This window comes from Poecilia mexicana, unplaced genomic scaffold, assembly GCF_051168715.1.
Source record: "Poecilia mexicana isolate PSO_F unplaced genomic scaffold, ASM5116871v1 scaffold_15, whole genome shotgun sequence".
In the NCBI taxonomy this organism is placed as follows: domain Eukaryota; kingdom Metazoa; phylum Chordata; class Actinopteri; order Cyprinodontiformes; family Poeciliidae; genus Poecilia; species Poecilia mexicana.
In genome coordinates, this window is record NW_028263384.1 from 29,710,636 (window position 1) to 29,724,438 (window position 13,803).

Genomic DNA, 13,803 nt, shown 5'->3' on the forward strand with positions numbered 1-13,803 from the left:
ATTTATTTTTTTGTAAAATAACTAGCTGTTGAATTAAATATTTAGCTTCCAAACTAAATATTTGTCAACTAAATTGACAAAATATTGGGAATGTCAGAATTCCAAACTAAATATTTAACTTGAAGCTATATATTTTTACAGTGTAACTTTACAAACGGCGCCCTGTAGTGGTGAACCATTTCAGCCATATGTTTTATAATGTTAATTTATTTACACAGAGACAATATACATTTCATTAACCTTTTAAAATGAGAGATTCATGACACCAGTTACATACAGTCATTCAATAAATGTGAATATCTTTGAAAAATTCAATTTATTTGACAAACTTTATCACTCTGTGAAACACATTTGTGCAATTTTATGGTTAATGGAAAAGCAGCTTCCATTAATCGTTGCAGACAAGAAAACAGTGGCTACATTTCCATTACAAATGTGCACAAAACTTTGTAGATGTTTCGCTAATGTCGTGTTTCCATTAAATAAGAAACAATTAAAATCACACTTGAATCAGTTTGTTTATGGGATAAGTCATTAAAAATCACGGCGCGCCATCATCCGACATCATCAACCACTTTCTGTTGGTCGTCTTCATCATTTCTGCCAGTAGTAACATCCTGTATTGAGATGCAAAAATCCTGCCTTCATCACAGTTTTGTAAATATACTAAAGCTGAAATGGCCAAAAAGATGCACCGTATCCTACCACAGAAACGTTTTTATCGCAGAACATTTATTTCTAAATTGTTGTGATTCCATTCAGTAAATTTATTTCTGTAATTCCATTTTGTGCAGAGCTTGTGTCAACCCAGCCTAATTTTACAAATCTTCAACTGTTTTTTTTTTTACTCATCCAACCAATCCCAAATCTTGAAACAAGTAGGGGAAGAAAAACAAAACATTTTGACTTTGATAAAAAAAAAGAGTGAAACAAACTATTAGTTAAATTTTCATCCTATGATTTTTCCAAACTACAAACTTTTTTGCTGTCAAAACATTCAGTCCAAATTTAACTTAATCATTTAAACTGAAGACATTTCCAGTAGAGATTACATATTTACATCTGAAGGGTGACAGCACTTCTAGGCCAAACTACAGTCTGACGCGTAGATGCACCTTATCGGTTTCTATGGAAACCCAGAGACATCAAGGTGCCACTCAAAGCACCAAAAAACAGATTATTTAACATCTTTTAAGGCTTGTGGGTTAGAGTTTCTGCAGGATTTGATTGGGAATGTTATATTTTGAGGAAAAACTTCTTCTTGAAGAGGAGGAAGGCGATGAGAACCCAAAGCCCGGTTCCCCACAGGTTCTGCAGCAGCAACTCCCAGTGGCTCTGCTGGAAACCAATCTCCCAGCTGAAGGGGAAGTAGAAGCCGAGCAGCGAGTGGCCAACGTACACAAAGATGGAGTTCATCCCTGTTTACATCCAAACAGAAGCATTTTCAGTAGTTTACTCAGAACAAGGAACCTCTGCTGCAGAAACCTCAGACGGTTCATTATATGATAAACTAAAAATCAGATAATTAGCTCAAGTTGAATTAATTGTCTTTTTTTTTCATCAGTTGGATGAAAAATGTTAATTTCTGAGAAACTGATTTTGGTTTTTCACAAGCTGTTAGCTGCAATCGCTAAAATTAATACCTGAAATATACAACTATGTTGAATTTATATATTTGAATTTCAAAGTTTGTAAACTGAATCCCAGAATAAATTAATTTTTTTTAATGATATTTCAGATGTTAAAGAGGCACATGTGTCTATAAATGGATAAAATTAAATATTTGATATAATAATGAAAAAAAGGGGAAAAATAAATTCCTAAAAAAATGGAAGAAAAATGGAAAAGCAAAAAAAGGAAAATGGGAGAAAGGAAGATTAAGAAATAATAATAAAAATGGGACAAAGTTAAAAAGGATGGATGAAATATTTGTAAGAAAATAGAAGAAAAAATGAAAAAAGAGAGAAATTATAAAAAAGGAAGAGATCACATGAACTGAGTTGTTGCTGATTAGTGCGTAGTACCTGGGTACAGGAACGGCTGCCCTCGCCACCAGCCCTTCACATCAATGATGAAGAACATGGCTCCCAGCAGCAGGAAGGAGAAACACCCCATGGCCGTGACGTAGGACAGCGACCTGCAGAGATACGAGCTGCTGGGTGTGAACCGGACCGAACAGATCATCGGATCGGCCCGAAGCGTCAGCTGGCAGGAACCTGTGGACCTGCGCCAGCCTGCCATGTTTCTGTCTGTCTCTAAGTGCAAGAATGTTTGATGAAATACCCTCTACAGTAAAACGGCTGTCCGAACGAGCCTCTCTGCAGCGAGCCATCTTATTTATTTATCTTTTATCCCGGCTGAAGTTGGGCCAAAAAGGACTCTTAGCCAGGAGTTAATTACCTCTAGACATCCAGGCAGAGACTCAACAGCTCAATAAGACGCCCCTGATGAACTGCCTATAAAAGCCGGGCAGGTGCAGTAATAGCAAGGGATGAGCAGCGTCCCCTGAGGAAGATCACCAGAAATTTGCTTACACATCACAGATGTAATGGCGTTCTTCCTGCAGCAAAACATTAAAATGATTCAGGGGTGGGGCCGGAGCGCGGCGTGTTGAAGGCGGATACATCCGCAGCAACGAACGCTGCCGTTTCTCATGACAGGAACATTCATCGGGTTTACTAGCCTGAAAGCAAAATTCATGTTTTTCTACATCCGTTTGGGTTTTTACTGCTTCTAAAAAACAACCTAAACACTAAAAGAAAACAAACAAACACCCAGTCGTTTTCTGGAAGTGAGTTCATGTTTTTTGAGTGTCTGGAAAATGAGGTGTTTCAAAAAAATTCTCCAATATTAACTCACATTCCATAAGCTCAGCCCCGTTACCTAGCAACCCCAGCCCCGTTACCTAGCAACCCCAGCCCCGTTACCTAGCAACCCAAAAGGAACTTGTGGGGCCCATAAGGGCCAACCTAACACACGTTATAACGGCCAGACTTCCTGTTTAAAAAGAAGCCGAAGTTTGATACCTTGAGGTATGTGTCTTATTAACTTTACATTTTCTTTGGGAAAATAACATTGACTATGTTTTCTTTCTTTGTAATGCTGGCTATGGGTAATTCAAGCCAATCCTACCTTGCTGTAAGTTAATGTTAGCTAAAGTTACTAAACTCCATTACTGTAACGTTAGCCCTTAACATTAAACATATTTTAATGACATTATTATGACTACTATTATGACATATTTATGACATGATTCTTGGTTAATGACAAGTTGTCATAACAAAGACATTTTGAACAATGTCAACTTTGTATTAAAAATCTCATGATTTACAGAATGACACTTTGACAGCAGTCATAAATATTCATGAAGACTTAATGATGTTCATGACAAGCGTCATGTCAGTCTTATTCACGCCCCGTCAAATAAAGTGTTATCGATATTTGCACTAGAAACTCAACCAAAGCTACTTGGTAATATTTTGTGTTTTTGCAGTGTAACGGCTGCTGGAAACAACAACAACAAAACTGGATGGTAAGTTTTGTAATTGACTTACAATTACAAAAGTTATTGGATGGTAATAACAAATGCATTCTTGTTGGTTGTGCAGGAGGTTCCACTTCTGCTTTTCAAAGATGTACGGTTGTATAGTTGCGTGTCTGTTTGCAGCCATTTTCACGTACGAGTCGTAACATTGAGTTTGGGGAAGTGGCCAGAAGCAGCTTATTTAGCCCCAAAACTACAATGGAGTATTAGAGTCACACTAAGAAAAAGTGTACAAATAAAGAAATTTAATTAAATTGTAAATAAAGTCGTAATGTTTATTTTATTCTCTCTCTATTTAAATTCTATTCTCGTAAAACTATTCCCATATTTGGACTTAATTCTCTTAACATTTATTATTATGATATTTTTATTTTTTTACCTTGGCCCTAATAAACTGATGTTATAAAAAGGTTTTTCTGAAATCAGCTCAAAACAGACAGAACTGATCAAATTACAATCTCAACATCCAATAATGGTTCTGTGAAAACAGCATAATGAAAACGGTTTGTACCGCCTATAAACGTGTCCCAACCTGGTCAAGGAAACATAATATGTCATTTTTAATCCTTTCCATCACTAAAGAGCTGAACTAATCCAGCAGAAGACGTGGGACTCCAGTTCAACCTCTCCTTCCACTTCACACTCCCAACGTCCAGGGTGATTATTTACAGTTGTAGCTGCCGGTGGAGGGAAGTAAACTCGTGTTTTATCAGCTGTGATTTGTGCACATCCTCCCTTTTTCTTTGTGAGGAGAAGTGGCTGAATTTAGCGGGTCAGGAAGCACTTACCAAAGGTTTTTATTGACAGGTATAAATCCTCCGTCTCGCATGCACTTAGAGAGGATGGCTGCAGAGATTCCCTGAGGGTGGAAATGAAACAGATTTCAAATCGATGCGGGGCGATAAAGCAACATGTGTCGGGCTGCTGAGAACGTGCGGCGGCAGAAAACGCACCCGGCAAATTAACCGATTATCAACGAGCGCCAGTTTGACCCAACACACAAATCCTAACAAACCAAACGACAGTCAGGCCAAAGCAGGGCGAACGGCTCCGACTCGGTCCAGATATCACCAGGAAGCACAACGCATTAAGTTGGTTAAAATAAGGTAGAAAATGGCTCTCTGATGCCTTAGAAACACTTTAGTATCTAAAATGCCAATTGTTTTATATAATCAACTTTTATTTAGCCAATTTTAATACAAGTCATGCTTTAAAACGCGTCAAACTCAAGGCCCGGGGGCCAAATCTGGCCCGCCGTGGCTTTTCATGTGGCCCTCTACACTCCAAAATACATCAATAAGTCCCTCCAGTTTTTCACAAATCCACAAAATTCACACAAAATCAACACAAGTCCAGATCCGTCTCGTCGCTTGTTGTAACGCAGGATGAGTCAAGTGCAAATCTTCTGAGATGATTGAAAGGATCTGCAGCTGCAGCAGAGCGAGGCGGAGCCGCTTCTTACAGACTAATTAGCTCATTACTTTTATTTTTAACAAGGTAAACTGTCTTCTCCTCCATTTTAATAATAAATAAGCACAACAAAGTGTTTTCTTTAGTTTTCTCTGTTCTGTAGGAACTGTAGGATTGTTAAACGCGCCACTTCAGCCAAAGCTTGGAATGTCATTTTTTAACCAGAAAACTTTCTGATAATAACTCTTCAACGCGCTGCAGATCAGAAATGGCGCCCGGGCCTCATGCTGGTCACCCCGGCTATTGGACATTTAAAAAAGCTTCAACTCAGGGGGGCTGAATATGAATACACACCACAGTTACTACAGAATTACATTTTCCTTCCAATTTGTTGCATAAACAACTTTAAAAGCAAAATGAGTAAAACTGGGATGTGATCGTTTCCTAAAACACCGCAGCGCTGCTTTGCTTCTGATCTATTTTTATTCCTGTTCCAACCAAAACCAATTAGCTTTAGTGATCGGCCCGCTCTTCTTATTGACCTCTCTGACGCGGTTCTGGTCGGCGTCAGCGGCCCGGAAGCCGTTTTCTCCAGACGTTTGGGTTCTGAACAGTACCAGACCTCAACCGCAGAGCCGCTCCTCCAACGCGTTAAACGCCCGGCTGCGTCTCCGCCGCAGTTTTTAAACTCTGCGGCAGAAAAGATGCAGCCGCATCTTCCTCATAGCAAACAGCAGGCCCAGTTAATTAAAGTTCAACGATCAGGCCTCAGAAGTGTGAGATTGAAATTGAGCGATTGGCCCACATAGCGGCTGCATCCCACATCCTGCAGCCTGGAGACTCGACCCAGCTCAGCTATTTCCACTCCATCGATTCTGTCATCCATACGCATGATGGATATCCAGCTAACCGGCATCTCTGCATCCAAAACGCTTCACGAGTCACATATAAAAGAAAACAGACAAAGACAGGAAGTGATGAGGATTTACTTTGTAATTTGTGTTTCTTCTGAATTTTAAGCCATTGAGTTGTTTATTTTTTAATAAAAAAGGTGCTTTTGCAGTTCAAGTCTTATTAAAAGGAGAAAAAAATACTTTTACTATGCTGTACTCTTTACTTTTACCTGAGTAAGTTTAGCATGAAGTATTTCTACTCTTAAATTTCTGGATTTTCTTCCCACTTTAACCAGAAATCCACCAGAGATCTTGGTCTGCATTTCCATCTCTGCGCTGCAGGTTTCACAAATCATTTTTTAACCATGATTTTGAGTTTGTGCACTTATTCCCAGTGTGCTTTAATCATAAATAACCTGTTCGCTGTAGTTTACCTCACACTCAGTGGAACAAAACGGTCTACTGTTTATTATTTTCATTATGTTACTTTATCACTCTGTGCCTCTGGGGAAATGGATCTAATTTATTTCATCTGCCTCCAGCAGCTCACGGCACAACGACAGTCAATAATATTCAAGGCAAGGAGACATAATGAAGGACATTTATCATTTAATAATTAATAATCATCTATCATCTATACCCGCCTCTAAATGCTGCGTCTCAGGGAGATGATTCTCTCTCGTCTACTAACGATTACTTGATTAATCGATTATTCTAACGATTAATCGGTTAATTGTATTAAAACATTGGTACATTCTTCATTTAACTACTTAAGCCTTTACATCAAAAATACAATAAAATATGCAAACAATTCAATTCAGTGTTTAAATAACAAAATATGAAATAACAGCTTTTCTTTAGTTTACGCTTGATCATTAGTTTGAGTTTTTATACTTCTAACATCAACATGTGAAAAGCTCTGCTCTTTTTGCTGAACTTAGCATCAATATTTTACACAATTTAAACCAGGAGAAGCTAAAACTGGAGGAGTTCTGGTAGAACATATTTACAGACTAACGTTTTTATGTTATATACAAAATTTGTATACGTTTTGTACAGTTTTGGTCTAATTACTGCTCTAAATGACCCGTTTTTGAGTCTGCATACTCCAATTAGCAATTAACTGATTACTAAAGTAGTCGACAGTTACGTCAATAATTGATTAATCATGATTAATCACGATTAATCCGATTAATCGTTTCAGTCCTGGTCCAGTAAATCCAGACTAACTTCCCTCATGGGATGTACTTAGTTTTTTCTCTCTATCCCAGTCTAGGAAATATTTTCCCATGACTGTAAATCAGCTAATCTGAGGTTATCCCTGTTTTTCTGCTGTGCAGCTGGATTTCAAAGGCCTGGCGATGACGGCAGCGCCTGCAGCTCTTTCTTCTCCGTCGTCGCTGCAGGTCGGGGGAACCGGCGGCTCAGGAAGTCGGAGCGGACTCCTGCTGACCCCGTTTTAACAAACGAACTTCGGCTCTGGACATAAATATTCACGCCAGCAACGGTTCTGCACGCTCGTTAGCACCCTGCTACAGAACAAATCATCTCATGTATCGGTTGTCGTCTCCCTGAGGGACGCCGTTTCTGATGGCAGCTTGGTCCTTTTTCGCTCTGAGACCACCCAGAAACACCGTGACGCTTCAGAGGATTCCGCATATGACCCCAAATTTAACCAGTAAAGAGTTTATTTCTTTTCCAGGACCTCCACATGTCGGCTCTGTTTCTGGTACTTTGACTCCATCACTGCAGGAGGCTATAAACAATACGCAGGGCTCTTCCAATCTAAAACCACATGTGAGGCGGAGGGTGTGCCCCCCCGAGGCGAGGGATACTCATGTCTTCCAGAAAACACAGCCACACATGTGATGAGATCACACACATGTCCTCTGCTAAGTCCTGCTAATGAACGGCTCTGACTAATCGCCAAGCGACTGGGAAACACGTTGCACAGTTTACCTGACAGGCGCAGTAAAACAACCCAGCATTAATAAGCCAGGATCTTTGTGTGGAATGCAGGGAAAACCTGAAGTATTCCTCAAACTCCATCCAGAATATCAGAAATAATAAAAATGGCTGAAAGCAGATATTTACCTACTGAGCTTATAAAAATAGACAACTTTCTCATTGGCTGCGAATCCATTGACCATATAACTGTGCAAGTTTTAATTACAACACAGAGATTTTGACAAAAAAAATATAATATCTTCGATAAAAAGTTTGGCACTAACCAAAGTTTTTGGGTTCTACTGAAATTGGCATATTTTTCAAAACTTGTCACATAAGTCATATGGTCAACAACAGGATGTTACTACTGGCAGAAATGACAAAGAAGACAGACAGGAAATGTTTGGAGGACGATGTTTTTTAATGACATCGCGTGAACAAACTTATTCATTTGTGATTTCGTATTTAATGGAAACAACGCAATTGTGAAATTGTGTTTTTTCGGCATTAGTGGAATATCAACAAAGTTTTGCTTACATTTGTGATAAAAACGCAGCTTCTGTCTGGACAAGGGACCTGTTACGTACAATTCATTTGTTGTAAATGTTTGTACTTCCGTTTGAGTTTCTGCTGCTTTTAAAAACAGAACAAGCACTTAATAAAAACTGTCCAGCCATTTTTTTTGCCAGTAAGTTCATGTTTTTTGGTGTCTGGAAAATGAGCCATTTCAAAAACCTCCTGGTTATAACTTCACACTCCACAGCCACTGTGGAATGTGAAGTTGGGTTGCTAGGTACCTCAACCTCAGCTTGGGTTACCTAGCAACCCAAGCTGAGTTTCAGCATATTGGGTCAGTTGGTTTCATTACTGTATGCGCTGTACAATGGCTGCTGGAAAAAACAAATGCTTTGTTGTTGACTTAACATCCAGAAACCACTTCCTGCATTCTTGTTGGTTGTGCAGGAGGCTCCACTTCTGCTTTTCAAACATGTTAACGTGTGAGTGTAAATGTTGAGTTGGAGCCCAGTAACAACTTACTGAATTTAAAGTGACAAGAGGCCTAAAACAGCTGATAAAAGTCTCATGATGTAAGGATGAGTTTCTTGATTCTAGTAACTGTGGTCATTTATTCAGAGCAGTGGTGCAACGTACCAGGATGACGGCCCACACCAGGTATCGACACAGAATGTGGATGTTCTGTCCCTTGTAGAAAATGATAATCTTTCCAGCCTGTTGGGAGAAAAAAGGGAAGAAATCAACATAAACATCCAGTTAACAAAAACCAACATGAACTCCACCAAACGCTGCGTCCATCTGAGCAGAGCCAGGCAGCAACTAGTTACAGTTAATTACATTTACTTAAGAAAAAAGACTTTTGACTTTAAGTAATTTTATTATAAAGTATCTCGACTCTCACTTGAGTAAAATTTCTGGATTTTCAACCCACTGAATGAAAAACAAACATGTTTTAGCCAAAAATTCACCAGACACAAACCTGCAGTTTTTGTTAAAGTTTCACAAGTTTTTAATTGAAAGAAACGGATTTGGAAACATTTGTTTTCCTGATTTTGTTTTTTTTTTTTTAGTTATATGAATTATTGTCATTTTCTTCCATAAAACACCAAAATTTCCACTTTACTTTATATTTTGGTTCATCTGATGATGTAATGTTTAAATATTAAATGACTGATAATTTGGTCAGTTACTCAGTACTTCAGCAGACTTTTTACTCTTTTACTCTTGAGTAATATTTTCGGGTACTCTGCCGCCTCTGGCCTTGAGTAACCAAATAGTCCTGGGATGCGGCGCCTGATGTGGCGGCGCAGCCAGATGTGGCGTGTAAGTCATCTGATTAATTTGGTGGTGATGAATGGGCCTCAGCTGGAAGCATTAGTGCACAAACAGGGACGAGGGCAGCGGACACCTGGCGTGTCGTCCGTTCCTCGCTGACTGAGGGGCTCAAAGCCGAAACGCCTCCTGGGGATTCAGCGATGCGGCTGCGTCAGGGTGGCGGCTTCCCACAGACCAAATGGTTATAAGTGACGCTAACGACCAAAAGCTTTCTCTTCTCCAAGCCGCATGGATTTGTGTCGGTGAAGGGGAACAGCTGTCGTCTCATGGGAATATATTTTACATTTATTAAAGGGCCAGCGTCCCTGTCATGTTTTGTAGTTACACATTAATAATAGAAAATGTTACATTTATGCGTTTCTCCAGAATAAAGTAGGAACTGTGGTTATAGTTGATGCTGTTGGGTGGATAAGTTGGAAAAACCTCCACATGTACATTTACACCCAGATTCAGTTGTTACAGAGCCACAGAAAAAATAAACTGCATTTTTCCTCAGGAAATTTAAGTCAGTTCTCAGATTAAAATCAGAAATTTGAGAAAAAACGTCAGAATTCTAAAACTAAAGTCAGGATTATGAAATGAAAACAAAAAATTTGAGAAAAATCAAAATTTTGAGACAAAAAATAATTATTCTGAGATTAAAGTCAAAACTGTGAAAAAACTGAATTCTGAGATTTCAGTCAGAATTGTGGAAAAACACATAATTCCCAGTCAGTTTTGAGTGCTACTCATCCTTTCCTGCATCCTTCTTTCTGCTCTCTTATCCATTATATTTTTAAGCACCGTTTTCTAGTGGCTCGTTTTAGATTAAACTTTTCTGGCCTCTAATTTGGAAACTTGTTTTCCAACTTGTTTAAGTTTTTAATAGAGTGGTGAGGTCGACGCTTTGGTCAGTGTAGGATTGTTTTGTACTTTCTATAAAATGACATTTAATACATATTTAAGAGCTAAACAGATAAATCCATAATGAGGCAGCACTAAGCATTTTATGAGGCCAAAGGCAAGTTAGGAACCATAAAATGAGGAGAAACAGGCGATCCGGTTCACCTGCATCCCCAGAAATCCCATCACAATGGAGTTGATGGTTCCCAGAATCCCTTCTGGGTCGAAGGGCAGCGCAGTGAGATACATTTCCTACAAAATACAAACAAAAACAACAAGTAAGTTCACTGAGAATCATGTTATATGATTATAATAAGATAAATGTTCCTACTTTGCAAGTGGGGTATCTGTACATGTTGTCACCAAACATCCATCGGTCGATGTGACCTGCTGCCCCCCCAGTGCAGTTTGGGTAAAGACCGTCATCGCCGATCCCGCCGGCTCCCAGATATCCTCTAGAGGCAACAATAAAACCGCTTCAGAGTTGATGCTTTACGCTGTCAAACACAGATTTAAGTTCCTCCACCTCCATCCAATCATGATGTAAAACTAAAAAAAAGTCAATATCCCATCATAACGCCCCTTTAATAAACACAACATGCTGGTTGTTGGTAAAAACACTCACATAATATCTAAAAAAATTGTTACAATGTAACATTTTTAAACTTTTAACCATTCAAAGTCACAAAGATGGAGGAAGAAAAGACAAGAGGCAGAAGAGCCAGAGCGAGGAAGATGGATCCTCTGCCTCTTCGTCTCTGGTTCCACACGACCAGACTGAGATTGGCTAATTATACCCTCTGAAGGGTCCACCGCAGGCCCATAAATCACTGTGGGTCCAAACACCGGCAGCTGCAGGCGGACTAACGCCAAACAGACCCGAATGCAGACTCTCGACGTGGAGGTGGTGAGGAAAGCTGTTGTTGTGGCATGAATATGCACAGCGAGTTAATGAGCAGGCGGGCGGCCTCGTTTGGACTCACGCCGGGCAGCCGGGTACCGGCAGGAGGAAGGTGACGCACAGCCATAACGTCTCCAGCAGGATGATAATCAGCCACTGAGGCCAGAACAGGAGGACGTCCTGGGCAGCACTCCACCACTGGGGAGCAGAGGAAACGATTCATAAAACGGATGGATGGATGGATGGATGGATGGATGGATGGATGGATGGATGGATGGATGGATGGATGGATGGATGGATGGACAAACAGATGGATGGATGGATGGATGGATGGATGGATGGATGGACGGACGGACGGATGGATAGATAAACAGATGGATAAACAGATGGATGGATGGATAAACAGATGGATGGATGGATGGATGGATAAACAGATGGATAAACAGATGGATGGATGGATAAACAGACGGATGGATGGATGGATGGATGGATGGATAAACAGATGGATGGATGGACAAACAGATGGATGGATGGATGGATGGATGGACGGACGGACGGACGGATGGATAGATAAACAGATGGATAAACAGATGGATGGATGGATGGATGGATGGATAAACAGATGGATGGATGGACGGATGGATGGATGGATGGACGGACGGACGGACGGATGGATAAACAGATGGATAAACAGATGGATGGATGGATAAACAGATGGATGGATGGATGGATGGATGGACGGACGGATGGATAGATAAACAGATGGATAAACAGATGGATGGATGGATGGATAAACAGATGGATGGATGGATGGATGGATGGATGGATGGATGGATGGATGGACAGATAAACAGATGGATGGATGGATGGATGGATGGATGGATGGATGGATGGATGGATGGACAAACAGATGGATGGATGGATGGATGGACGGACGGACGGACAGATAAACAGATGGATGGATGGATGGATAAACAGATGGATAAACAGATGGATGGATGGATAAACAGATGGATAAACAGATGGATGGATGGATGGATAAACAGATGGATGGATGGATGGATGGATGGATGGATAAACAGATGGATGGATGGATGGATGGATGGATAAACAGATGGATGGATGGATGGATAAACAGATGGATGGATGGATAAACAGATGGATGGATGGATGGATGGATAAACAGATGGATGGATGGATGGATGGATAAACAGACGGATGGATGGATGGATAAACAGATGGATGGATGGATGGATGGATGGATAAACAGATGGATGGATGGATGGATGGATGGATAAACGGATGGATGGATGGATAAACAGATGGATGGATGGATGGATGGATAAACAGATGGATGGATGGATGGATGGATGGATGGATAAAAAGATGGATGGATGGATGGATGATGGATGAATAAACAGATGGATGGATGGATGGATGGACGGACAGATGGATAGATAGATGGATGGATGGATGGATGGATAAACAGATGGATGGATGGATGGATGGACGGACAGATGGATAGATAGATGGATGGATGGATGGATGGATGGATGGATGGATGGATAAACAGATGGATGATAGATGGATGGATGGATGGATAAACAGATGGATGGATGGATGGATGGATGGATGGATGGATAAACAGATGGATGGATGGATAAACAGATGGATGGATGGATGGATAAACAGATGGATGGATGGATGGATGGATAAACAGATGGATGGATGGATGGATGGATGGATGGATGGATGGATGGATGGATGGATGGATAAACAGATGGATGGATGGATGGATGGATGGATGGATAAATGGATGGATGGATGGATGGATGGACGGATGGACAGATGGATAAACAGATGGATAGATGGATGGACGGACAGATGGATGGATAGATGGATGAATGGATAAACAGATGGATAAACAGATGGATGGATGGATGGATAAACAGATAGATGGATGGATGGATGGATAAACAGATAGATGGATGGACGGATGGATAAACAGATAGATGGATGGACGGACGGACGGATGGATAGATGGATGGATGGATAAACAGATGGATGGATGGATGGATGGATGGATGGATGGATAAACAGATTGATGGATGGATGGATGGATGGATGGATGGATGGATAAACAGATTGATGGATGGATGGATGGATGGATGGATAAACAGATGGATGGATGGATAAACAGATGGATGAATGGATGGATAAACAGATGGATGGATGGATGGATGGACGGATGGATGAATGGATGGATAAACAGATGGATAAACAGATGGATAACAGATGGATGGATGGATGGATGGATGGATAAACAGATGGATGGATGGATAAACAGATGGATGGATGGATGGATGGATAAACAG

The 13,803-nt window shown here is 40.4% G+C and overlaps 1 protein-coding gene across 1 annotated transcript in view; it reads right to left on the reverse strand.

Moving 5' to 3' along the window:
* Positions 1-297: 297 nt before the first annotated feature.
* LOC106909852 (heparan-alpha-glucosaminide N-acetyltransferase) overlaps positions 298-13,803 on the reverse strand; it is a 34,523-nt gene continuing 21,017 nt past the window's right edge. Inside the window, exons 12-18 of the mRNA XM_088013220.1 lie at positions 11,511-11,626; positions 10,859-10,982; positions 10,693-10,779; positions 8,947-9,024; positions 4,333-4,403; positions 2,025-2,137; positions 298-1,418 (exon numbers count right to left, since the gene is read on the reverse strand). Coding sequence (XP_087869346.1) covers positions 1,237-1,418; positions 2,025-2,137; positions 4,333-4,403; positions 8,947-9,024; positions 10,693-10,779; positions 10,859-10,982; positions 11,511-11,626 — 771 coding nt within the window. The 3' untranslated portion in view covers positions 298-1,236. The remainder of the gene's footprint in view (positions 1,419-2,024; positions 2,138-4,332; positions 4,404-8,946; positions 9,025-10,692; positions 10,780-10,858; positions 10,983-11,510; positions 11,627-13,803) is intronic.